Below are 25133 nucleotides of genomic sequence, written 5' to 3'. Positions count from 1 at the left end.
CTGTTGTTTTCCTCGATTTCTTTGCATTGTTCATTTAAGAAGGCCTTCTTGTCTCTCCGTGCTATTCTCTGGAACTCTGCATTCAGTTGGATATATCTTCCCCTTTCTCCCTTGCTTTTCGCTTCCCTTCTTTCCTCAGCTACTTGTAAAGCCTCATCAGACAGCCACTTGGCTTTGTTGCATTTCTTTTTCTTTGGGATGGATTGAGTTGCTGCCTCCTGAACAATGTTACGGACCTCCGTCCATAGTTCCTCAGGCACTCTATCAGGTCTAATCGCTTAAATCTATTCCTCACCCCCACTGTATATTCATCAGGGATATGATTGAGGTCATACCTGAATGGTTTAGTGGTTTTCCCTATGTTCTTCAATTTAAGCCGAAATTTTGCAACAAGAAGCTCATGATCTGAGCCACAGTCAGCTCCAGGTCTTGTTTTTACTGACTGTATAGAGCTTCTCCATCTTTGGCTGCAAAGGACATAATCAATCTGATTTCGATATTGACCATCTGGTGATGTCCATGTGTAGAGTCACCTCTTGTGCTGTTGGAAAAGAGTGTTTGCTATGATCAGCGTGTTCTCTTGGCAAAACTCTATTAGCTTTTGTCCTGCTTCATTTTGTACACCAAAGCCATGCCTGCCTGTTATCCCAGTGATTTCTTGACTTCCTACTTTAGCATTCCAATCCCCTATGATGAAGAGGACATCTTTTTTTGGTGTTAGTTCTAGAAGGTGTTGTAGGTCTTCATAGAATCGATCAACCTCAGCTTCTTCGGCATCAGTGGTGGGGGCATAGACTTGAATTACTGTGAGGTTGAATGGTTTGCCTTGGATTCGTACTGAGATCATTCTATCATTTTTAAGATTGTACCCCAGTACTGCTTTTCCCACCCTTTTGTTGACTATGAGTGCTACTCCATTTCTTCTAAGGGATTCTTGCCCACAATAGTAGATATGATGGTCACCTGAATTAAATTCGCCCATGCCTGTCCATTTTAGTTCACTGATTCCCAAGATGTCATGTTAAATCTTGCCATCTCATGTTTGACCACCTCCAGCTTACCTTGATTCAATGATCTGACATTCCAGGTTCCTAAACAATATTGTTCTTTACAGCATCGGATTTTCTTTTCACCACCAGACACATCCACAGCTGAGTGTCCTTTCGGCTTTGGCCCAGCCGCTTCACTTTTTCTGGCGCTACTTGGAAATACCCTCTGCTCTTCCCCAGTAGTATATTGGACACCTTCCGAGCTGAGGGGCTCATCTTCCGGCGTCATCTCTTTTAGCCTTGTGATACGTTCCATGGGGTTTTCTTGGCAAGAATACTGGAGTGGGTTGCCATTTTCTTCTCCAGTGGACCACATTTTGTCAGAACTCTCTGCCATGACCTGTCCGTCTTGGGTGGCACTGCACGGCATAGCTTATGGCTTCACTGAGTTACGCAAGCCCCTTCGCCACAACAAGGCAGTGATCCATGAAGGGGTATACCCCTGAAGAAATACAGTACTCAACAGAAAAAAGGTTCCCCATCCCTGCTGTAGAGTCAAGCAAAGAGATGCCCTTCCCCATTTTAGGCCTAGGCCCCCAAAGGTAGGAGCATATTAGTCCACCTTACCTTCAAGATACTCCTCATCTCCAGAGCATCCTGTTCTACCTTCTTCCGTGCATGCTCTTTTTCCTTCCGGTCCTCAATTATTGCTTGCTCGCACACAAGGCACTGCAAAAAGCAATGAGAAATGTGCCTAGAACAGGAGTGGGCAACAGGGTAGTAATGCTTCCTAAGGCCCACTTGACTCCACAACTACCCCAAAGGTTCTCTCTCACACACCTCACCCTGCCACTCCTCTCTCAGCACATTCTCCCTGTCACTATCCAAGCTTTTCCTGCCCCCTCTCCCTTCCATTAAGAAAGGGGGAGCTTTGGAAGAAGCCGCATGTGTGCCTTGAAGCAGCACTGGTGTCTCCCAACAGTATGCTTCCCCCTGCCCTTCTGTTAGGAAAGGTGTCCAGTTCTCGTCACCACACCTGAAAAAAAGATACTGTAGAGCTGGAAAAAGTGCAGAAGAGGGCCACCAAAATAAAAGGGGCTGGAGCATCTCCCCTATGAGGGAAGGTTACAACAGCTGGGCTTGTTTAGCTTGGGGAAAAAAAGAGGGTGAGGGGAGACACGATGGAGGTCTACAAAATATAGTGTGGAGAATGTGGATAGGAAGACATTGTTTCCCTCTCTCATACTACTAGAACCCAGGTTCATCCTATGAAGCTGATTGGTGGGAGCTTCAGGACAGATGGAAGGAAATACTTCTTCACACAGCACATAGAATCATAGAATAGTAGGGTTGGAAGGGGCCTACAAGGCCATAGAGTCCAACCCCCTGCTCAATTCCATAGTCAAACTGTGGAATTCACTACCACAAGATGGAGTGTTGGCCACCAATTTGGATGGCTTTAAAGGGGAGTTGGACAAATTCTGGAGGAGGCTATCAGTGGCTACTAGTCCTGATGGCTGTGTGCTACCTCCTGTACCAGAGGCAATGAGCCTATGTACACCAGTTGCTGGGGAACATGAGGGGGAGGGTGCTGTTGCGCTCATGCCCTGCTTGTCATTTCCTAGTCAATAGCTGGTTGGCCACTGTGTGAACAGAATGCTGGACTAGATGGACCCTTGGTCTGATCCAGCATCAGGGCTTATGTGGGGAGTGCGGACTTCAGGAGTGGCTGCTTGAAGGCACAAGAGGTGCCTTGAAGCAACAGCTCCCAAGAGACCAAGTGTGCTGCCCGCCCCCCTTCCTGACAGGAGGGTGAGGCAGGGGGAGGGTGTTCTGTCATGGAGCCACCGCTGCTGCTTCAAGGCAAAGATGCAGCAGCTCCCAAAGTGCCCCCCCCCCCCCGCCTTTCCTGTCTGGAGCCTCCACAGCAAGGTGCCTCCTCCTGGAAGCATCAGAAGCTGCTGGGCAGGATACTAGGAAAAGAGGTTGTGGGCCAGTTTGGGGTGCGCTGCAGGTCAGTGGTTAAAACCAATGACCGGAACAACATAATGTATGCAAAGTGCTTTGAAGACTTTAAAGTGCTATGTCAGGGGTTGGTTTTGTCATCATCATAACTGACAGGAACTAGTTCTGCGAAGAACGCTTAGTGGCATTCTAAGCGCCTGCACAGAGTTCCACTTTCCTTGTATGATATCTATCACACTGTGCTTAAAGTGTGGAGAGGACCAAAATGACATCTCCCTCTGGATGGGGGTTCATTTTTCATACTTGGTGAAGCTTGTGTGAAGACCAGAAGACAGTCGAACATTTTTTTCATAATTGTACACAGAGATGGCAGTTAGCGGCAGGAAAGAAGTGCAATGTCTGAACCAGCCTTGCCCAGCCTGGTGTATTGGACTACAACCCCAGTGTCCCCCAACCAGATGCTAGGAGGTATAATCCAAACCCATCTGGAGAGGACCAGGTTGGGGAAGGGTGGTCTAGAATGTACTTCCTGGAGAAGGAAGGGGCTGCAAATAACTCCTTGCTCAGCGGTTGGAAGAGCTTCCTTAAGGAGGACTTTCTACCCAGACCATCGTGGTCCTCCTGCTCGACTTAAGCAGCTCTCGAGAGCCGAACCTGTTTCCTGACAAACACAGTGACCCAGGGCAAGCTCAAGATACCACTGTTCCAACAGAGCCCAGACATGACTGCCGAGCCTCTTCGGTCACCTCCTACTTCCTTCTCCCGCAGCCCCTTCCCCTGCTGCTCATAGTGGATTGGAGAACCCCAGTCGTCGCCACATTTCCGTATGATACTGCTTGTGCGCCCATTTCAGCCCTCCGTGGGCATCCCTGTTCCTGGCAGTGGAGGGAAGCAGTGGCCACGTCTGCACATCCCTGCCCTTGCCATGCATGCTGCTCTGGATCGGGAGCATGCTCCTGAGCCACTCCTCTTTGAACAGATGGCTGTAGACCTGGGCAGCAGCTGCTTTTCTTCCTACCTGCTTGGCCACTTCCTGAAGCGCCGCCTGGTCAGCTGCTCTGGAAGTCTTCAGGGAGTTGAGGGCTTGCTGCTTGGCTTCTGTGTCTTTCTCATACTTTTCCATCCAGTACTCCAGCTTCTCTTCTATGCTCTGTTTGTGACATAAGTAGGCTGGAACTTAGCACTGTACATTCGCCCCCTAAATGTTCCAGACTTGCCTTGGGTGCATTATGGGGTGACATATTTGAGGACCCGGAGAATGCAGCGCTTGGCGGGGATGGGGGGGTGCGACTGCTAAACTCAGCCAAAATCTCCTTGCCAGACAATCTGTTATAGTTCGATAGTTATTTCTGATTTCTCAAGTAAGGCTCCAGTCCAAAATGGTGTGTGGTCTCCAATATGCACATGAAGTGGACAGTGTCTGTGAAAGCTTGCGCCGTAATAAATGTGTTAATCTTTAGGGTGGCACAAGACTCCTTTTGCTGCAGCACACAAACACAGCCACCCCTCTGGAAATGGTTACAGGTCCCTGTGTCTGGAGGCTTCTCTGTTCACTTCAGTGCCAGCAGCAACGTCATGTGTGCAGCGGGTGGCGCCCTACCATTGACGTAAATGGAGAACCCTTGCCCACGGTGATATGCTGCATGCAAGCTGGAGCACCTGTATGTGTCAGGAGCCCTTTCACTGTGCTGGAGCAACAGGGGGAAGAAATATGGCCCTGAGGGACTGCAATGGAGAACAGATTGTGGTATACAGCAGGGCTGGGCAGAAGGTGGATCTCCAGATGTTTTCGACTTTAATGCTCAGAAGCCCCTGCCACTATGGCCAATGGTCAGGAATGCTGGGAGTTGAAGTCCAAAACATCTGGAGATCTATTTTTTGCCCACCTCAGGGTGCCCCACTCCCTGGTGCTAGGAGGGTGGTATTGCACTCATGTCCTACTTGTGGGTTTCCCATAGGCAGCTGGTTGGCCAATGTGTGAACACAATGCTGGACTAGATGGACCCTTGGCCTGATCCAACACAGCTCTTCCTATGTTCTTACAGCACCTTCGATTCTTTCTACAGTCAGGGCCAGAAATATTGGAACAAGGATAACTGTTTGGGCAGTTGGCCTCTGTACACCACCACATTGAAGTTGAAACACCCCCAGATGGGAGCGAAGTCGGGACTTCCAGCTGTAATTCAAGGGGTTTGACAAAAGTGGGGCACTAACCATTCAGGAAGGACAGCCAGTGGCATATACACACACCCATTGTTGGTGGCTCATAAGTAATGGAACTAATGGCTGACAAGCAGCTGCATGGCCAGGTGTGGCCTGTTTCCTGGGTACCCCATGACCAATCAAGCAGATAAAAGGCCTGGAGGTGGTTCTGAGTGTTACATTTGCATTTGGTAGCTGTTCACTGGAACTCCCAACATGAGGTCCAAAGAGGTGTCTATGGGAGTGAAGGAGGCCATCATTAGGCTGAGGAAACAAAATAAACCCGTCAGAGAGATAGCAAAAATATTGGGAGTGGCCAATACAACAGTTTGGAACATCCTGAAAAAGAAGGAATTAACTGGCAAGCTCAGCAACACCAAAAGGCCTGGCAGACCACGGAAGACAAAGTGGATGACCACAGAATGCTGCTCATGGTGAAGAGGAACCCTTTCACAACATCTAGTCAGGTCAAGAATGTTCTTGAAGAGGTAGGCATGTCATTGTCAACATCTACAGTCAAGAGACAGCTTTATGAATGTAAATACAGAGGCTTCACAACAAGGTGCAAACCACTGGTAACGCTCAAGAACCGAAAGGCCAGATTAGCCTTTGCCAGCAAACACCTAAAAAAGCCTGCCCAGTTCTGGAATAAGATAAAAGTATGGAGAAGGAAAGGAACAGCTCATGATCCAAAGAATACCACATCATCTGTCAAACATGGTGGAGGCAGTGTTATGGCATGGGCATGTATGGCTGCCAATGGAACCGGGTCACTGGTGTTTATTGATGACCTGACTGCTGATCAAAGCAGCAGGATGAATTCTGAAGTGGTAGGGCTATACTTTCTGCTCAGATTCAGCTGAGTGCTGCGAAACTGATAAGATGCCGCTTCATATTGCAGATGGATAATGACCCAAAACATACAGCAAAAGCTACCCAAGAGTTTCTCAAGGCAAAGAAGTGGGATGTTCTTCAATGGCCAAGGCAGTCACATGATCTCAACCCAATAGAGCATGCTTTTCACTTACTGAAGACCAGACTGAAGGCAGAAAGACCCACAGACAAGCAGCAGCTGAAGGCAGCTGCAGTAAAGGCCTGGCAAAGCATCTCGAGGGAGGAAACTCAGCATTTGGTCATGTCCGTGGGTTCCAGACGTCAGGCAGTCATTGACTGCAAAGGATTTTCATCCAGGTGTTAAAGGCGATCCTTAAGTTTGAAATGATGTTGGTTTGTTCCATTACTTATGATCCACTAACGATGGGTGTGTGTGTATGCCACTGGCTGTCCTTCCTCAATGGTTAGTGCCCCACTTTTGTCTCACCCCTTGAATTACAGCTGAAAGTCCTGACTTCGCTCCCATCTGGGTGTGTTTCCTTTCAGCTTCAATGTGGTGGTGTACAGAGGCCAGCTGCCAAGACAGTTATCCTTGCTCCGATATTTCTGGCCCTGACTGTATATCTAATGTTCTTTATCATTTCCCCCTCCCCCAACACCCCCCCCCCCCATGAATATATTTGTGCTTGAGCCCGGGTTCTCACTGAGGTAGTCAACCTGTGTCTGGGCTGTAGCCTGGGCAGAGTGAGCTAGCTGCCTTGGGTGACATGCTGGGCACGGGGGGAGCAGTGGCAATATGCTGGACTGGTGTGTAGGCCAAACAGCCTGCCCTGTTCCCCCTAAGCCAGCCTCCAGTCCCATCACCAGTGTCGAAATAAGATTCAACTGCCAGTCTGGTCAGCTTCTGTATGCAGAATGCAGGGCACCACCTTGTTCTTCACCCCAGGCAGCAAAATGTCTTGGGCCAGACCTGGTTGTAGCACTCTGCGCTGCAGGTGCCGGTTCACATGATCAAATGCATAGAAAACCAGATGTCAGTGGAGAAGTTCTAGCTAGCCTTTCTCTATCGTGCTAGTTCTGCACTGCTTTTAAACAATTACTGTAATCAGACTTGTGAGGGCTCACCCTAGAAGGTGGAGTAGAAATGAAATAAATATTTTTCTATGATGTCAGGAGGTTTTTGTATGGAAAGGCGATCATGTTGCCTCCCCCTCCCCACCCCGCCCCACGCACACACAGGCGCAGGTTGAAGTGGTAGAGTCCAGTCACAGGTTGCTGACTTCAGCAAGTTCTAGTCCTCAGCCTTTAGGGTCGGTAATCTGGGCTCACTTACCAGCTCAGCCTTAGGAAACTGTACATCAACACCCACACATTTGTGAGTGAAGATGAAAAGTATAAAAAGCTTTGAACACTGAGAGGGCTACATCAGTACCGAAGTATCAGGATGAGAAAAAGAAAATCACGAGTTACCTCTGAAGAACAAAGAGGTACCTCTAGCAACTAGCTGCAGAGTGGATGGCATTAAATATGCTTTTTATAATAACAGGTTAAAGGGAACACAAGAAAACTGCCTGTCACTCACCATTTGCTGCTGCTTAAGGAAATTCTCAATGTCCATATGGACTCTGATCTCTTGGTCAGTTTGGTTTCTCAGTTTCTGTGATGGGAGAATAAGAGAGTATGCATCAAACGTGCATCTAAACAAATATATCTAAAATCCCAAGATCACCCACTCCAGGAAACCTATGCATAATATCCCTCCCTGTGCCATGCTGAAGGGTGAGGTTATTGCCCAGGGATGCTACATTTGTACAACTGTTGTCCAAAGCTGCCATCCCTAAACTGGGCCCTCGGATCCACGACCTCATGACTTGGCTGTCCGTGCAGCAAATGAAGAGTGGAGGTGAAGAAATGAGCTTGAGGCAAGCCCCACAAATAGTAAGTGAGAATGTTGGGTGAGTCAGAAAGGTAAGTGAAGTGGTAGAAGTGAGCATGGAAAAGCCCTGGGTCAGCATGGAGCAAAGAAGAAAACAAGAGGAATCTTCTTTATATAAGCTAGGCCCAACATCATGTTTGGGGCTAGGCAGCTAGGAGCAGCCTTAGTTCTTCAAGGTTCCCATTTAAGGTCTATGGGGCAAAGTAGGTATGGACAGCAATCTAGGACTATGCCTACCTGCTACCCTAGATTGAAGGTTTCAAACTGACATTTGGGGAGAGACCGTAGCTCAGTGGTAAGCAGATGCTTAGCATGCAGATGTTCCCAGGTTCAGTCCCTGGCATCTCCAGTTTTAAAAGACCAAGGAGCAGGCAACAGGAAAGATGCATCTCTCCTCAAGACCCTGGAGAGTCGCTGCCAGAAAATACTGGGCTGGATACACTAATAGTCTGATCTGATATAAGGTGGCTTCCCATGACATCAAGGTCACCCCTTCACTGGATTGGGGGTTAGATCAACTGCGGCTTAATTTGAACCAAGGCATGGCCCCCGGCCTTGCTTCCAGCCCTACACACATTTAGTTGTCGTGAGGTGCCTCTGGAGCAGGAACTCAACACATTCCCCTCATGTTGAGGGTGGGCTCAAAGCCATGAACAGCCATTGCAGCAAGTCAGTTCCAGGGCACAGAGCAGAGGCTGCCTCTGTACTGAGCTCACCAGTAGTGGAAAGCTGCAGTTTTGATCTGCGCCCTACAAATGACAAAAATTGCTTGAGAAGACAAGGCAATGTGGTCAGCTAGCAAAGGGTGTGTGAGGTGGACTTTGGCAAGGAGTGGCCAGAGTGCTGGGTTGGGAATGTTGTCGGCCTCCATTTTCCATCCGTAATGTGGAATCAATAGTAGCCTGCCTCAGAGGGTGATTATCATAGTGAAACTAACAACTGTAATGCTTTATAAGTGATAGAACAGTGGTTTTCTCTTTATCAACAGCTATTGCACTAAATCCCCAAAGCTGCTATGAGGAATCATAAAGCATGTATTACCCACGATAGCTAGTGGAGCCTCTGTGTCCAGGGGTGTTGGGCCCCTCTGAATACCAAATGCTGGGAAGTTTGTTGCCTTCACACCCTGCTTGAGGGTTTCCCAGAAGCATCTGGCTGACTACTCTTGGAGACAGGATGCAGAGATGGATCGATCTTTGGTTTCACCAAGCATGGTTCCTCTTATATTTTTTAAGTAGCTTGGGGATTCAGTGGAAGGAGCTGCCGATAGTGAAACCCACAGAATGGCTCTTTAGGGTGTTACTTGCTGTATTGAACCAGAAGAGCCCAGTTCCCTGAAAATCACCTGCATGAAGTGAACCCTACTGGAATGAATGACTGCAAGATCAGTGCTGGAGAAGGGCTTTCTGGGAGCATTAAAGCTTCTCCCTGCTGTTAACTGGTTAGCCCAGCCTTCCCCAACCTGGTGTCCTCCAGATGTGTTGGGCCACAACTCCCACAACCCCCCAGCCAGTTATATTGGGGGTGGTAGCCAACACATCTGGAGGGCACCAGGTTGGGGAAAGCTGGGTTAAACCATGCCCTTCTCTTTCCCATGTGTTATTGCCTGCTACCGCACCTGCTTACCTCAATTTCGTTCTGCAGATCGTTCTCTGCATCGGAGCATTTCTTTTGTACTTGGGCCACCTGGAGCTCTGTATCCTTCTTGACGTAGCGGTTCTCCATGTCAGTTTTAGCCTTCATCTCTTGAAGTTGGTCTTTGAGGTAGGCAATCATCTCATTCCGGTTCTGTAGAAGAAGAGGCAGGTGGAGTTTGTGCTAAAAGCAAGAAAGACTCAACATGCTAATCCACTACAGTTCTGGGATGCACCCCTCCAGGCTGAACTAGTTTCCATCCTGCTTTGCAGGGGTATAGGTGGGCTTGCACCTCAATAAAGTTTCCTAAGGAAGATTCAGGCCTCATTGCCACTTGCAGAAAACGCGCTGTACCACTTCAAACTGGAGGTGGGGGCTCACATCATCAAATGCTCCTCCATACCAAAGGTGCCTTTTCTCCAACATGCCCATTTTCAATACATAGGGTGGTGTTTTTTTAACAGTGTGAGCCCCCACCTGCAGTCTGATGTGGTATAGCCCAGGCACAGGTTGGCCATTTCAGAGTTAACTAGGCCTATGAGGATGGGTTCTGGTTTGCCATGAAAGACTGATAGCTGTATTCAGGATTGAAAAATAATTTAAGGTACAATCCTATGTTTAGAGAGAAAAAAGGCCTATAACTTCCAGCATGCCCCAGCCAGCATGGCTGCCTGGGACATTCTGGGAGGAGGTGTAGGCCTTTTTTCTGTCTAAGCATGCATAAGATTGCGCCCTTAAACATTCTATTAAACAGTCTGAAGTTTTAAAACAAGAAACGGTTGCAGTCAATTTATTGTAACATGCCTGCTTCTGAAGGCAGTGCAACACAGGCTGTTGCAGAGTAACTGAATACCCCATACAGCAGGCAGAAGAGCTTTCAGTAATAGGTAATAGTGTTTGGGGGCGGGGGGGGGGGGCGATCTGCCAGAGTTGCCCAGTGTGAGAATCTCCCTTAACCCCCTTGATTTAATACTGAATAAATAAATAAGTAAAATCAATCTTTTAGCACCCAAGAGAATGCAGAAGGCTATTGATGGGTACATGACTCTTAGGTTGCAGCTCAGGCTGTGAAATCATCTTTGCACATTAGAAACTTGGTGGCCATTAGCCATGAGAGCCAGTGTGGTGTAGTGGCAAGAGTGTTGGACTAGGAGCTGGGAGATCCAGGTTCTAGTCCCCACTCGGCCATGGAAGCTCACTGGGTGACTTTGGGCCAGTCGCAGACTCTCAGCCCAACCCACCTCACAGGGTTGTTGTTGTGAGGATAAAATGGAGAGGAGGAGGATAATGTCAGCCGCCTTGGGTTCCTTGCAAGAGGAAAAAAGGCGGGGTATAAATGCAAGCAATAAATAAATGACTGAAAAGGACAGTCTTAAGGCAAATTCCTCTTCTCCAGGGCTCCCAGGGGGCATTCTGACTCTTTGGGATAGTGTCTCCTCATGGGTCAAGAGTCAGGGCCAATGCCTTGCAATGGCTCCTCCAAGGGGAGGGGTGTCCCTGCCTCCCGCCCCATTCCAGACTAACACTATAGAAAGTAGAAGGAACCCCTCCACTCAGAACTGAAACAGAAGAGATGAATAAGGCATAAGAGATCATTATGGCACATGCTTTCATGGACTACAATCCACCTTATCTGATGGAAGAAAAAGAATACAGTACTATGGTAAGAGCCTATCCCCAGGGGTCCCTATCTTACCACCCCATAAGTAAGGCGAAGGCAGAAGCCTTCATCACACAAAAATGGCCCACCTGGGCAGCTGACCTGCACAGAGAGCTTCCCCGCTCCTTCATGGGTTGCCAGTTGGTTACACATGAATTCCTGTGCTACCCAGGCACAATGTGACTGGAGGAATCAGTCCCCCCTACGCACACATGCACGCACACACATTTCAAAGATAGAATTACTTTCCATGTACTTCTAACACTTCAGGTAAGTTCACCTGCAGCTCATACTCCTTTTCTTTCTTGACATCGCTCAGCTGCTTCTGGAGACACTTGACCTTCTTTCTTCCCACCTCTTCCCTAGAATGGGGGGGGAGGAGGGAGAGAGAGAGAAAATCCCCACAGTTCCTTGGAGCACAACAAACCAAGATGCGTTAACGTCTTTGCCAAGAAAGGAAACTTCCTGGCAGATACCCAGAGTTCAGAAGAAAAGGCTGCCCCCTCCTTGTTAAGTGGCAGCAAACAGGCAGCTACTTTAACCCTAGGAAATGTTAGGAAGCCTCTTGTTATGCACCCCCTGCCTTCCTAAGTGGTGAGAAGTTCCAGGGGCAAGGCTGCTGGGCTTGGTTGCCTTTGGGAAACAGCATGCTGGAGACTGGGGGTGTCTTTGTCATGTTTTCTATCTGCAAATATACAAGCAGAGCATAGGGACACTCCTGCAAGCCAAAAGATCCCTCAGTGAGGACAGCATCCCCCCCAAGACTGCACCCCGATTTCCTGCTAACTAGCTAAAAAGTCTCCCTCTTTCTCTCCCCCTCCCCTCTCATTTTGAACTGCTTTTTGCTGTTTCTCTGCCCCCCCACCCCACCCTACAGCTGCAGAGGTGTCACTTCCTTCACACTCTGATGGGTAAATCATTCCCAAAGCTGGAGAGCAATTTCCAGGGATCAGGAAAACATCTTCTGTCATTAGCTTCCACTGATGGAACTTCAGTCAGTCCTCTTGGAGGAGTGGGGAGGTGTATGTGTAGATCTGGGATTTCCTTGCGGAGGTTAATACATTAATTCAGGAGGCCTTTGTCACAGTGGCCGTTCTCAGTCAGAAAACTAACTGTGTAGGGTGTTGAACCTTAGGCCCATGGGCTAAATTTGGTCCTCCTCGGGTCCCAAACCAGCCCTCTGGAGTTCCCCAGATGGTCACACACGAGTGCTGATCATCTGGTGGTTTCCCAGCTTTTACACAGTTTTTTCCCCATTCTAAAAGGTCAAAATTCCTCTCCTGAAGGCACGCTTACTGGCAGTAAGAGCTTTAAACTAAATCATGCTGGTATTTTGGTCTTGCCCACCACTGGAATGTGGCCCCTGAGAGCTTCTGTGAAAGTGAATTTGGCCCTCAGGCTGAAAGAGGTTTGACACCCTGGCAAGTGCAGCCTGCAACCTGTAAGAGCGATGGAACAACGGCAGGATGGGCCCTACCGTGAGGGTGGCTTCCTCAGGCAGCAGATTTTGGGTACTGTTACAGGCAAGTGAGAACAGACACGTGCCCCTGCCCCTCATAAGCACAAGCCCCCCAAAGGTCTTTCTGTGCAAGCCCCACTGGAATGAATGGGGGATACAAAAGAGCACAGCACTGGTGTTGCAACCCCCTTTTCTCCCCCTCCATATACATTACGGACCTAGCAAGATGCCTATGGTGACTTGGGCGTTGTGCATATTCAGAGTGCTATTTTTTTTAAAGGAGGAAGACATGAATACTGAAGGAGGAAGGACAGAACAATGGCCAGGATGGGGGAGATCCTAAAACACGTGACCCCACATAAGCAAAGGGCATAGCAGGGAGATTTTCTGAGGTTCCAAATAATCCACAAGGCAGAGCATTAATGAGGGGTATTTGGAGGCAGGACAAAGGAAGACATCTGGATTGTATCAGCTCTTTGTGCTCTTTTCATGATAACGAGTGGCTGGGATGGAAGGATCTCACTCCTCATGTGTCCCATGAGCTTGCACAGGGCCAGATCCTCCTCATTCCAAATGGAAGTGCCTTATTCCAGGATAACACACGCCACGGGATGGAACGGAAGCCTGACTTCAGAGCAGCCTCGTGTGGCATGCGCTGCAGTGGACCCCACTGCGCTGGAAGGCCCTTCTTGTCAAGCTCCTTTCATCTGGCAGTCTAACAAATCCAGAAGAACAAGCGGTGACTTTCCATACAACAAATAGCCCCAACAAATACAACACGCCACCTGGGGATAACAGAGGCGCTCTGTGCTTTCCAGGGCAATCCTGCTTGTCACGGCTACATCACTGTATCCCAAAACAAACACGAGAAGATATGGGTGTGTCCCTAAACAGCCAGTGGGCATCCACTGGGAGCCCTGATTGGCTGCAGCTCCTCAGCGTTTGTCCACTGCGTGTTTAAAGAGGGGTGGTCTGGCCTTCATGATACCGTATTTCGTGCTGGGAACAGCAGTGAAACCAAAGCAAATCCGTTTGCTGCATCAAGTGGGGAGCAGCTCTGGGGTAAAGCGTGCATGTTTTGATGTGGCAAGCAAGTTCCACATTTAGTCCTGTCCCCTCAGTTTAAACACACACAAACCAGTCAGAATAGGGGATACTGAGCTAAACTGTCTGACTTGGTACAGGCAGTTCCTTCTATATAAAATTCTAACCTGAGGACAAGGTTCTGGATGCTTGTCTTCTTTTCCTTTTCTCTATCCACAGCTAGCATCAAGGTGTGAAAGGTTCCCAGTGTCAGCAGTTCATCTGTTGTGTCTTCAATCACGTCACTTGCATATTGCCTGCCAGGTAAGGATGGGAAGGGTTCAGCCCAACAGCCAAGGAGAAAGATGGATTTTCCAGCCATTTACTGAGAGGCCCGCCTATATCGCCTTCATTTAGTGTGCTTGGCACAGACGCTGCCCCCAGCCAAGTGAAGAGGGGAAGCTTCCTACACCACCCCAGCTGCACACCTGGAGGAGCTCCCTGCCCAGAGAAGAGGAGGAGCAGACTTGACCTGCCCAGGGAGCCCCACCGCCCAGGGAGGAAAGTGCAGAACTGGGTGGAAAATGTCTTTGGGTGGGGCTGCACATTTCAAGAGTAATCTAAACCTTCTGATAAACAGATTGTATAAGCATCCAACCCAGATGTCCCACATCCTTCTCCATAAAGCAGCTTTCCCCAACCGGGTACCTTGCAGATCCATTGGCCTACAGTGCCCAGCAACCCAGCCATGGAGGGCACCAAGTTGAGGAAGGCCGCTGTAGAGGGTAGAAGGTAGGGGTTCAAGGTGCTGCTGCCTTCTGGACCTATGACAGAACTAAACAGGACACCCATCTCCAAAGGCCTCGGTGTTCCTCTGAATACCAGTGGGTGGGGGCAGAGGGAGGAGCAAAAGAGGAAGGCTCTTGCCTTCATGCCCCCCTTGTGGCCATCCCAGAGGCATCTGGTTGGCCACTGTCAGAAACAGGAGGCTGGATTAGGTGGCCTTTAGTCCGATCCAGCAGGGCTCTTTTTATGGTGAAGCATTCATCATGGCAGCTCAGTGGAACCTTTCAGTCTAGAGGCAGTGCATGTGTCTCCCAGTGCGCGGTGCTGGGGACAAGCAACAAGGGGAAGCCGCCATCATCATCCTGCCCTGCTTATAGGTTTCCTGATGGCACCTGGCTGGAAACAGGATGCTGGACTTTTGGTCTCATCCACCATTAGGCTGCTTATGTTCCAGATCATGGGTGGGCAACCTTTGCCCCAAGGGCCTAATCCAGCTCACAGAGGTTGGCCATCTGCCCATGGAGGCTTGGGCTCCCTCCACAGGCTCCCTCCACTCCCCAAGCCCAGCCCCTTGGCCTGAGGGCTACCAGGGACTTGGAGAGGAGGTGGAGAGAGGAATCCCCTTGTTATCTCCAAACTGATCACTGGGTGGAGAGGCCATCTGCCCCCTGCCCCAATTTTACTTGCCTAGCCCTGTTCTACATTGTGTCACATTCGTGTGAACCATAGACCATATGCATCCCCATGCCCTGTTGCTCTGGTGTGGCTTTGCCTTTCATCAAGTGAGCTGGGAGCAGCGCCTGAGAAGCAGATGGGAGTATTCAGAAGAATACTTCTGAAATGGGGCCCTGGGCCCTCCGGCTGTGCCTAAACTTCCTGCCCCAACTCATTGCCCAAGCACTGTTCAGGAAAAAAGAATACAGGGTGTGGACTGCAGCATTACAGCCCGTAAGCCCAGTACAGGAAGGAGGGGAGCCAACATGAAACTTGAGCCTGGGGGGCCAGGAATGAGTGGCAACGTTGGTAGTGGAAAGGCAGCAATCAAAAGACCCATCTTATAAAAGAGGACGAGTGCTCAGAGGCAGCCCCGCCATGAAGCCTTGTGAGGCAAGCAGCTGAGGCAGTGGATTTGGGCACCACCAAGGTTGGCAGAGCAGAGACAGGTCATCAGGCCCACGGGAGGCAAGCCATGGGGAAGTTCTCCTGGTCAACCCCACTGAAATAAATGGGAGCCCCCTGGCGGATTGGGCCTGAGCTAATCAGGGAGGGAGGCACTGTTTGGCTTTTGCTCTTCAAGCACCAAAACATTTTATTGGCTTTCTTTATGAATCCAGAACTCAAAGAAATTCTGTGGTGGTGAGAATCCTGTCTGACTCTTCTAAGGCTTCCATGCCAGTTGCGCTCCTGCCTCTTTGTGGCAGAAGGAAGATGGGAAAGGGCTTTGCTGCTTGTCAGCTTCCAACAGGATCAGCAGCCACACACGCACTCATCAGGGGCGGTCTATGGTTCCTATCCACCGGTCCCTCTGTGGCACGTGACCCAATGAATTAACTTTTGGGATTTCCTTTGTGCAGGGTCCAGGCTCATCACCGTGCTTTCTGGAAACACCTTGAGGCTCATGGGCCTCACCTGTCAGCTTGAACCTTCCTGAGGTTATCCGTGGATGAAGCACTCTGCCTGGTGGCCATGCTGAAAAGGTGGTTGGACCGCTTCAGGTCGCTGCTGGTGTCCTTCAGCTCTCGCCCGAGTTCCGCAATCTTGCCAAACTCGAGCGGAACCTTAGCCTGGCTCTCCGCCCGCGAGTCCATAAGATTCTTGTATTTGGTGCTCAGCTCCTTCTGGTTTTCAAGGACATCCTTGATCTCCATCTCATCAAGCTGAACAGGGAGCGAGGGAGAGGCTCATGAATAACAGGCACAAACGGTGAGGAAGCAAAGGGCCCTACGTAGCCCGAACTTGGCTGTGTGGACAGGGGGCGCCCTTGGGATCACGTGCTCCCTCTCCCTTTTATACCAGCTGCTGAAGGCGAGGGACAGTGGAGGGCTGTTGCCTTCACGCCCTCCTTGTGGACTGCCTTCGCCGAGCACCACTGGAATGAACCAGGTGGACCCTCGCTTCGACCCTTCGAGGCTCTTGCTTGTGTCCCGGAGCCCAAGTGTCTCCCTGACACTTCTCTGCCTTCTCCTCAGCTTCATTCATTATGCTGGCAATAACATTAACTGTGGTTAAGGCTAATCGGGGTTTTCGCTTGGCCAGGGCCGATGAGCCTGCTCTCCCTGGAGTCAGGCCGCTAGGCCATCTAGCCCCAAGGTGAGCAAAAGGCAGCCCTCCAGATGTTTTGGGCTTCACCTCCCAGAGGCCCCTGCCAGCATGGCCAAAGGTCAAGAATGCTGGGAGCTGAAGTCCAAAACATCTGGAGATTTAGTTTCTGGCCATCCCTGGTCTAATCCACACTTGTCTCCAAGGCCTCAGAGCAAAGGTCTTTCCTACCTCCTGTTAATGGATTCTTCTCCCTGGAAATGTCAGATTGTGAACCCGGGGCCTTCCGCATGCAAAGATGGGCTCTCCCACTGACATATGTTTTGGACTTCACCTCCCAGAAGCCCCTGCCAGCATGGCCAATGGTCAAGAATGCTGGGAGCTGAAGTCCAAAACATCTGGAGATTTAGTTTCTGGCCATCCCTGGTCTAATCCACACTTGTCTCCAAGGCCTCAGAGCAAAGGTCTTTCCTACCTCCTGTTAATGGATTCTTCTCCCTGGAAATGTCAGATTGTGAACCCGGGGCCTTCCGCATGCACAGATGGGCTCTCCCACTGACATATGTACCCTTCATACACTTGGTACTTTATATAATCCACCAAGAGAACTCTTGTGATTGGGCAGATTAAAATATAAACATACAAATAAGATTGGTTTGATTGTACGGTGAGGTTGCATGAGAATGGCAAGTATTCAGAACAAAATCCTAACAATCCTTGCGTTTGGCCTATTACATCCTGAGATTCTCCTGGGCTAGATGGACTAATAGTCTGACACAGTATAAAGCAACTTCGTAAGGCAGGTACTAGCTCCTGTGTTTTAAAAGAAAACCCCCGTGAGACTGCGCCTCTGGCAGAAGAGAGGGGGAGTGCACAACCAGTGGGGGACGCTGTGGCGAAGAGAGACTGCCTCCGAAGCCTATGTGGATGAGTGCTCCCAGGTTTGCGCTGTCAAGTTGGAGAGCAGATCATTCTGGTAAAGCGTGTATGGCCACTGACTCTCCACTCCTGAGCCAGTGCCCACTCGGACCTTTGGTCTGAGCCAGCATGACTCCTGTGGCTCAGCGGCACAGCACACACACTTTGCATGCAGAAGGTCCCAGCTCAATCCCCGGCATCTCAAGGTCGGAGTGGAAACATTCCTGCCTGCAACTCTGGAGAGCAGTAGCTGCCCGTCAGTGTTGATAATACTGAGCTAGATGGACCAAGGGTCTGACTCGGTATAAGGCGGCTTCTCCTGTTCTTAAGGATGAAGAAGCTATCAGTTGCTTGGGAATGGGACAACTCGGTGGTAGAGCAGATGCTCTGCATGCAGATCATCAGCATCTCTATTGAAAGAAAATGTTGTAACAGAGCTGGAGAAGAGCTTAACCCCACCCCCACCCCCACCGAAACCTTGGATAGTTGCTGCCAGTCAGAATAGATGGTGCTCAGCCTGATGGACCAATGATCTGACTCAGTTTAAGCAGCTTCATATGGTTTATGTGAAGCAGTAGCAGAGAAAGATGGGAAGGACAAAGGATAAGTAGTGAAGGGAGAAGGAGCCCTTGGACCACCCAAGCGCATTACAATTCATATCACTGTGGGAGATGAACTTGGCAAGCTTGGTATCCATTTGAGAAGGGACAACAGATTGCAAAAAAATATAATTATAGAATGGGACTACACTGGAATAGCTCAGGGTGCAAGACAAAAATGTAGTCTAATCTTAATAATAGCAGAAGTGGATCCCTTGGAAGAGTGTGCACACACCTTTTCATGAGGGTATGATGTACTTACATTGCTGACGTCTTTCCTGCCCTCATACGAAACTGGCATGATGAAGCCGAGAATGGCAAGCTGGTCAGTGCAGTCCTCCAGTACAGCAGAGAACCGTACAGCATCCAAAGTAGGGAGCTTGGGTGACTTCATTTTGACCAAAACCTCTCTGGGCAAAAGAGAGAGCACATTTCATTTAGAAAGCCAACAGGATGTTGAAAGTCCACCCCCATTCCAACTGGGTGCTGTGTGATGGGCAGCCAGTTCCATGGTTATGTTAGCAGATGCTTTCTCCCTCCAAGTTCCAGCCCTGGCATCAGCTGGAAAACCATCTCCCCAAGACTTAGGAGAGTAAACAGTTGTGGGCTAGAACAATCCTTGATCCAACATGGGCCAAGTCAGCTCCTTAAAAGTCAAAAGGGCCAAACTAGAATGGGAAAAGGCTATAGATTGGTGGCAAAGTACATGCTTTGTAGGTAGGAAATCCCAGGTTCAGTCCCTCACATCTCAACTTAAAAGAACCTTGAGTAGCAGAGCTGAGAAAGAGATCTTGCCAGGGACCCTGGAGAGAAAATACTGACCCTGGAGAGAAAATATGAACCAACAGCCCGGCTTGGTACAAGCAGCCCCACATGTTCATATGTGTTTTGTTCCCCCATGCTTACACTGCTGCTTACGCTGCTATCAGTATGGTACAAAATGACTGCTGGACCTGGATGCAGCATTATCCCAGCAGATCTGCTGGAGGGAGCGCTCCAGGTCCCATCTCAGCCTTGGGCAGGTCACTTTTCTCCTCCTCAGTTCTGCATTTGCAAAATGAGAATAATAGCAACCTGGGGAAAAACTCTAGAAGCAGGGCATGCACAGGTGGCTTTGAGTATGACTTCCAGGACCTCCAACCCTACTTGGGGGTCGAGGGTTTCATTCCTTTTGACCCCCAACAGCACATGCAATATAACCCATTGGCCTTCAAGTGATCGTTGCAATCTGCAGCAGGGTTGTTACCTCACCGAAATTGGGTTGCACCAGCAGTGCCAAGGCCATCTTCTGAAAGGGAGAGGGGGGTCAAGGAAGCCAGTGAGAAGGTGGGGGAGGGAGAGCAGCAAGAAACAAGCAGGGGACCGGGGTAGCCTGCTAGGAGCAACCAGGGGAATTGGGGAAGTTTGTGTGCTTGTATGTCTGAATGGATGGGGGCTGCGTGCGTGTGTGTGTGGGGGGGGGCTGGAGGGCATTTTGGAGGGATCCTGAAAAATAGTGAGCATGGTTTTCATGTACTGAAGCGAAGGAAGGGACATGTGTGTATGTATGTGGGTAAGTATGTATGCATGCATGCATGATGGAATGATGGGAGCTGCAGTCCAAGACATCTGGAGGGCACCAGGCTGGGGAAGAGTACTCTAAACTCTTCCTCCTTTCATGCCTTAAACTCAGATTCTCCGCTTCACATTGTTGCACTTTAAACTCCAGTCCTGTAGCAGTGTTGAAAGCACACTGGGGAAGCCTTCTGTTCCTGTCTCCTACAGCAGCACCACTCTCCTCCCAGAGGGCATGGACTGGAGGGGTTAAGCAAGGGAGAGTGATGCTGATGCATCTTTATTTCATTGACATCACCTTTCAGCCGTGTACAAGATGGAAAATATGACAGTTGATCTCTTGACTAAAGCAACCTGCTTCAGAAGCCAGTGCAGGAGTAAATAACTGCAGCGTATGACAAGAAGAGTCAAAAGCTGTATTCTCATCTCTGGCATGTTGGAGGGGATGCACAAGCATTCAGGATTAAACGGATGTGTTTTTCATTTAATTGGGTGTTTTTGTTATATGTGTGTTGCTTTATTCTTAATTGTTGTTACCCACCCTGAGCCCTTGAAAAAGGTGCGATAGGTACTGAACTGAACTGATTAAAATTTGTATTAAGTTGGATGGCTCTTGATTACTTTTTCTGGAGGAACTTCAGCCTTATTCCCAGCCAGTGTATTTGCCTTTTTGTTCTTTGTAGCTGCACGGCCAGTAAAACTAAGCAGGAAACATTTCAGTTCAATCTGGAGCGCCCTCTTTTGGGCAGAAGAGGCCTTAACATGTTTGATCACTGTTTAAAGCTGCCTTCCCCAGCCTGGTGCCCTCCAGATGTGTCAGACTGCAACTCCCAGCAACTCTGGGAGTTGTAGTCCAACACGTCTGGGGGCATCAGGCTGGGGAAGGCTGGTTTAAAAAAAAAACAGAGGCTGCTTGATTTGCAACACAATCCTATGCATGTCTACTTGGAAGTAAGTGCTAGCGTGTTCAACAGGACTAACTCTCTAGTAAGAGTGTTTAGGATCACAGCCTAAAAGTCATATATGAATACTTAGGGAAATATAAAGTAGATCTGCATGTTTAGCTTTCAGGAAGGATCTCTTTCTGACTCTCTGTCTCTGGAAAGAGCTGTGGCACTAACAGGCAGATGAACATCCTCTTTTATTATTATAGATAATGTAAGAATAGAAGAAGATGGATGGATGAGAAAAAAAAGATAACCGTCACTTTGAATTGTGTCTGGAAATGAATAGGAAGCTAGTGCAACTGAAAAAGAACTGGTGTAATATGTTCCGATAAGCAATCACCAGAACCCACATCAGTTCTGCATTTTGCACCAGTTGCAGTTTTCAGACACTCTTCAAGGGCAGTCCCATGTAGAACAAAATGCAGAAGTCCAATCTGAATGTGAATAGGATGCGAGTGTCAGTGACAAGATTTGCATGATCCAGGAAAGGGTGTTGCTGGTGCTGAAGCTGAGGAAAGGCACTGCCTAGGCCCTGGGCCACAGCCACTGCTGAGGGAACCAGGAACAAAGCCATGTGCAGGAGCATTCCCAAACTGCAGACGTTATTCTTCAGGGGGAGTTCACTCCCACTGACCAAAACCATTCCTGTCTTGACTGAGTTAAGCCTCCACCCATTTACCCACATCATCCATCACAGCATCCAGACAACAGACATGTCTGGCAAGGCTAACGTAAAGATTACTGGGGTAATGTATGCAAAGGGCTTCAACACAAAGCACTAAATCAGGAGTGAAAAGCTGGGAGCCCATCAGATGTTGTTTGAACTACATATTCAATCTCCCTGACCATTCTGGTTTTATGGCTGATGGGAGCTGGAATTCAGCTGCTGTGAAAAAAGGCAAATTCCATGTTAGGCATAATTAGGATTGAAAATAAAACTGCCAGAATTATACTGCCCTTAATACAAATCTATGGTGTGACCACATTTGGAATACTCTGTACAGTTCTGGTCTCTGCACCTCAAAAAGGGCATTGTAGACTTGGAGGCAGTGCAGAAAAGGCCAACTAAAATTATCAAGGGGCTAGAGCAACTCCCCTATGAGGGGTGGTTACAACAGCTGGAATTGTTTAGCCTGGGGAAAAAGGCGAGTAAGTGGAGACATGATACAGGTGTAAAAATTATGCATGGTGTGGAGAAAGTAGATAGGGAGACATTTTTCTCCCTCTCTGATAATACTAAAATTCAATGGGGTCATCCCATGAAGCTGACTGGTGGGAGATTCAGGACAGATAAAAGGACTTCTTCACACAGTGCATAGTTAAACTATCGAACTCACTACCACAAGATGTTTGATGGCCACAGGTTTGGATGAGTTTAAAGAGATTGGATAAATTTCTGGAAATGTCTCTTAGTGGCTACTAGTCCTGATGGCTATATGCTATCAAGTATTGGAGGCAATATGCCTCTGGACACCAGTTGCTGGGGACACATGAGTGGGAGGGTGCTGTTGCCCTTGTCCTACTTGTGGGTTTCCCACAGTCAGCTTGTTAGCCACTCTGTGAACAGAATGCTGGACTAGACAAACCCTTGGTCTGATCCAGCATGGCTTCTTATGTTCTTAACATCTAGAGGGGCACAGGTTGCTCACCCCTGTGCTAAATAAACTCTGTGGTTGTAATCATACAGTCTGACCCTATACATGTTTACTGAGAAGTAAATCCCATCAGGTGCAATGGGATTAACACACAGGTAAGTGTACATAAGGATGTGCAACCTTACTGAACTCAATGAGACTTACCTTTGTATGTACTATTGGGTATCCCTTTTAAAACTTTTAAGGCTATCAGCTGGGTAGATTTTGCTGACAGATGGTGTGAAGGCCCAGTCGTCATTTTCTTTTTAAGCTCATTTTCAGTTGCTCAGAAAATACACAACTTAAAACCTGCATACATGCAGACACAGTGGTATACATATAGACACAGCATATTAATTTATTTGTACAAATTAATATACTGCTGAATATAAAAATACCATAGCAGTGCGTGTACAATCACAACACTAAAAATACAGGATAAAATTAAGTGGGTACAAGATTGCATCCTAACACAATCCTATACTAATTTACCTGGGAGCAAGTCCTATTGAACTCAATGGAACTTACTTTTGCGTAGACATGTACAGATTGCTATGTAATTGAGTCACTGAGGCATTCGCTTTCTTAGGCATCTGATGAAGTGGGCTCTAGTCCAGAAATATGGAATGCTCTCTCTCTCAGGCGGCTCACTTGGCATCACACTTGACTTGCTGCTCTTTTCGGCACCGGGCAAAGGTTTGTCATCCCTAGCTTTTAGCTACGAAATGAAAGCAATGGCATTGCTGCTGGGAATTAATTATCTGCTGTTCTATGCCTTTGGATTTTGGTACTAAGACATCTGCTTTGTTATTAAGGGCCCGATCCTATGCATGTTGAGATAGAAAAAAGTCCCACAACGCCCAGCATTCCCCAGCCAGCCATTGTGGGAATTGTGGGACTTTTTCTGGCTCAACGTGCGCAGGATTGCACCTTAAGAAATACTGAGATATTTCTTTTCCTTTTGTACGCTGCTCTGAGAAGGGATGAAAAGATGCAAAGGCTCAATCAATTAACAGAAGTCTTTAAATATCTAAATGAATGAATGATCGGTTTGCCTTTAGACTGGGGGGCTTCTCCCCCCCTTCCCCGCCCATATCAACCCTGAAGAAGTTTGTTTATTTATTACATTTACATCCCGCCTTTTTTCCTCCAAGGAACTCCAGGCGGCGTGCATAACGCTCCCCCTCCTCCGCTTTATCCTCACGACAACAGCCCTGTGAGGTGGGCTGGGCCGAGGGTCTGCGACTGGCCCCAAGCCACCCAGCGAGCTCCCATGGCCGAGTGGGGCCCGGGTCTCCCGGCTCCCAGCCCAGCACTCCCGCACCACGCCACGCCGGCTCTCCGCGGACTGCCAGCGCTTGCGCCGCTCCGCAGCTCGGGGGCGGGGAAGCAGCTTTTATTTTGGGGTGCAGTGTCATCAATATGCGGATGACACTCAGCTCTACCTCTCATTCAAATCTTCACCAAGGTTGGCCGTAGAATCCCTGTCCAAATGTTTGGAGACGGTGAGTGGCTGGATGGGGAGGAATAAGCTGAAGCTCAACCCTGACAAGACCGAGGTACTTTTGGTGGGAGACAAGAGGAGGCTGGGGGATGTTGACCTGGTGTTGAATGGGGTACAGCTACCCTTGAAAGACCAGGTCCGCAGCCTGGGGGTCATTTTGGACTCCCAGCTGTCCATGGAGGCTCAGGTGTCAGCTGTGAGCCGGACAGCGCTGTATCAACTCCATCTGATACGGCGGCTGCGCCCCTTCCTTCCCGACCATCTGCTCCCATCGGTAGTACATGCCCTGGTCTCCTCTCGTTTAGACTACTGTAATGCGCTCTACGTGGGGTTACCCTTGAAGACGGTTCGGAAGCTGCAGCTGGTACAGAACGCGGCGGCTCGCCTGATTAAAGGCAGCCGCCGGCGAGATCACATCACTCCAGTGCTGAAGGAGTTGCACTGGTTACCAGTTGTTTTCCGGGCCAAATTCAAGGTGTTGGTTTTGACCTTTAAAACCCTGTATGGTTCCGGCCCAGCCTATCTTAAGGAGCGCCTCCAGCAACACCAGACAGGCCGCTTAACAAGATCAGCCTCGGATGGCCTTCTCTCTGTCCCATCAGCCAGGACAGCTAGACTGGTGGGGACGAGGGAGAGGGCCTTCTCTGTGGTGGCCCCCACTCTGTGGAACTCCCTCCCTAGGGAACTCCGCCATGCCCCCTCTTTAATGAGCTTCCGTCGTGCATTAAAAACGTGGTTGTTCAGGCAGGCATTTGGGGTGGGCTAGGGTATTTTTTTAAAAAAAAAATTATGGTAAAATTTTGTTTTAAATTGTTTATGGTGGGTTGTACATTGCCCAAAGTGGCTGGGTGACCAGTCAGATGGGCGATTAATAAATGTAATAAATAAATAAATTCGCTTTATTCCACCCTCCGCCCGGACTCACCCGCGAGGCCCCCGCCGGGAGGCCGTGGTCGCCATGGCTACCGCCAAGCTGCACGCGGGGGCCTCGCCGAGAAGAGCTAGGCCAAGCATTGGCCTCTCAGCACTCGCCGCCCACATATCAAGGGGCACCACATATCGGGGGGCCCGCGGCGAGCTGGCGTGGAAGAGGCGCTGGGCTGAAGCCCAAGCGGGCGCGCAGCTGCAGCGCTTCCGTCGGGAGATGGCGGGCAGGCGGGCGCCGAGCCACCCCAGCAGAGCCGGCGCGGGGTCCTGGCCATTCCCTATCCCAGCGTGCCCCGCGGCTG

General features: G+C 49.3%; 1 protein-coding gene across 1 annotated transcript in view; it reads right to left on the bottom strand.

Moving 5' to 3' along the window:
- Positions 1-25078, bottom strand: part of DRC9 (dynein regulatory complex subunit 9) — a 31900-nt gene extending 6822 nt beyond the window's left edge. The window contains exons 1-9 of the mRNA XM_084847744.1: positions 24830-25078; positions 18528-18675; positions 16119-16366; positions 13892-14020; positions 11502-11583; positions 9553-9714; positions 7573-7647; positions 3973-4104; positions 1617-1718 (exon numbers count right to left, since the gene is read on the bottom strand). Coding sequence (XP_084703870.1) covers positions 1617-1718; positions 3973-4104; positions 7573-7647; positions 9553-9714; positions 11502-11583; positions 13892-14020; positions 16119-16366; positions 18528-18675; positions 24830-24945 — 1194 coding nt within the window. The 5' untranslated portion in view covers positions 24946-25078. The remainder of the gene's footprint in view (positions 1-1616; positions 1719-3972; positions 4105-7572; positions 7648-9552; positions 9715-11501; positions 11584-13891; positions 14021-16118; positions 16367-18527; positions 18676-24829) is intronic.
- Between the last annotated feature and the right edge of the window lie 55 nt (positions 25079-25133).

The sequence above is a fragment of the Heloderma suspectum genome, chromosome 3 (genome assembly GCF_057233095.1).
Source record: "Heloderma suspectum isolate Gila_16-S chromosome 3, 16-S_ref, whole genome shotgun sequence".
Classification (NCBI taxonomy): domain Eukaryota; kingdom Metazoa; phylum Chordata; class Lepidosauria; order Squamata; family Helodermatidae; genus Heloderma; species Heloderma suspectum.
This window is presented reverse-complemented; position numbering and strand designations above follow the sequence as displayed.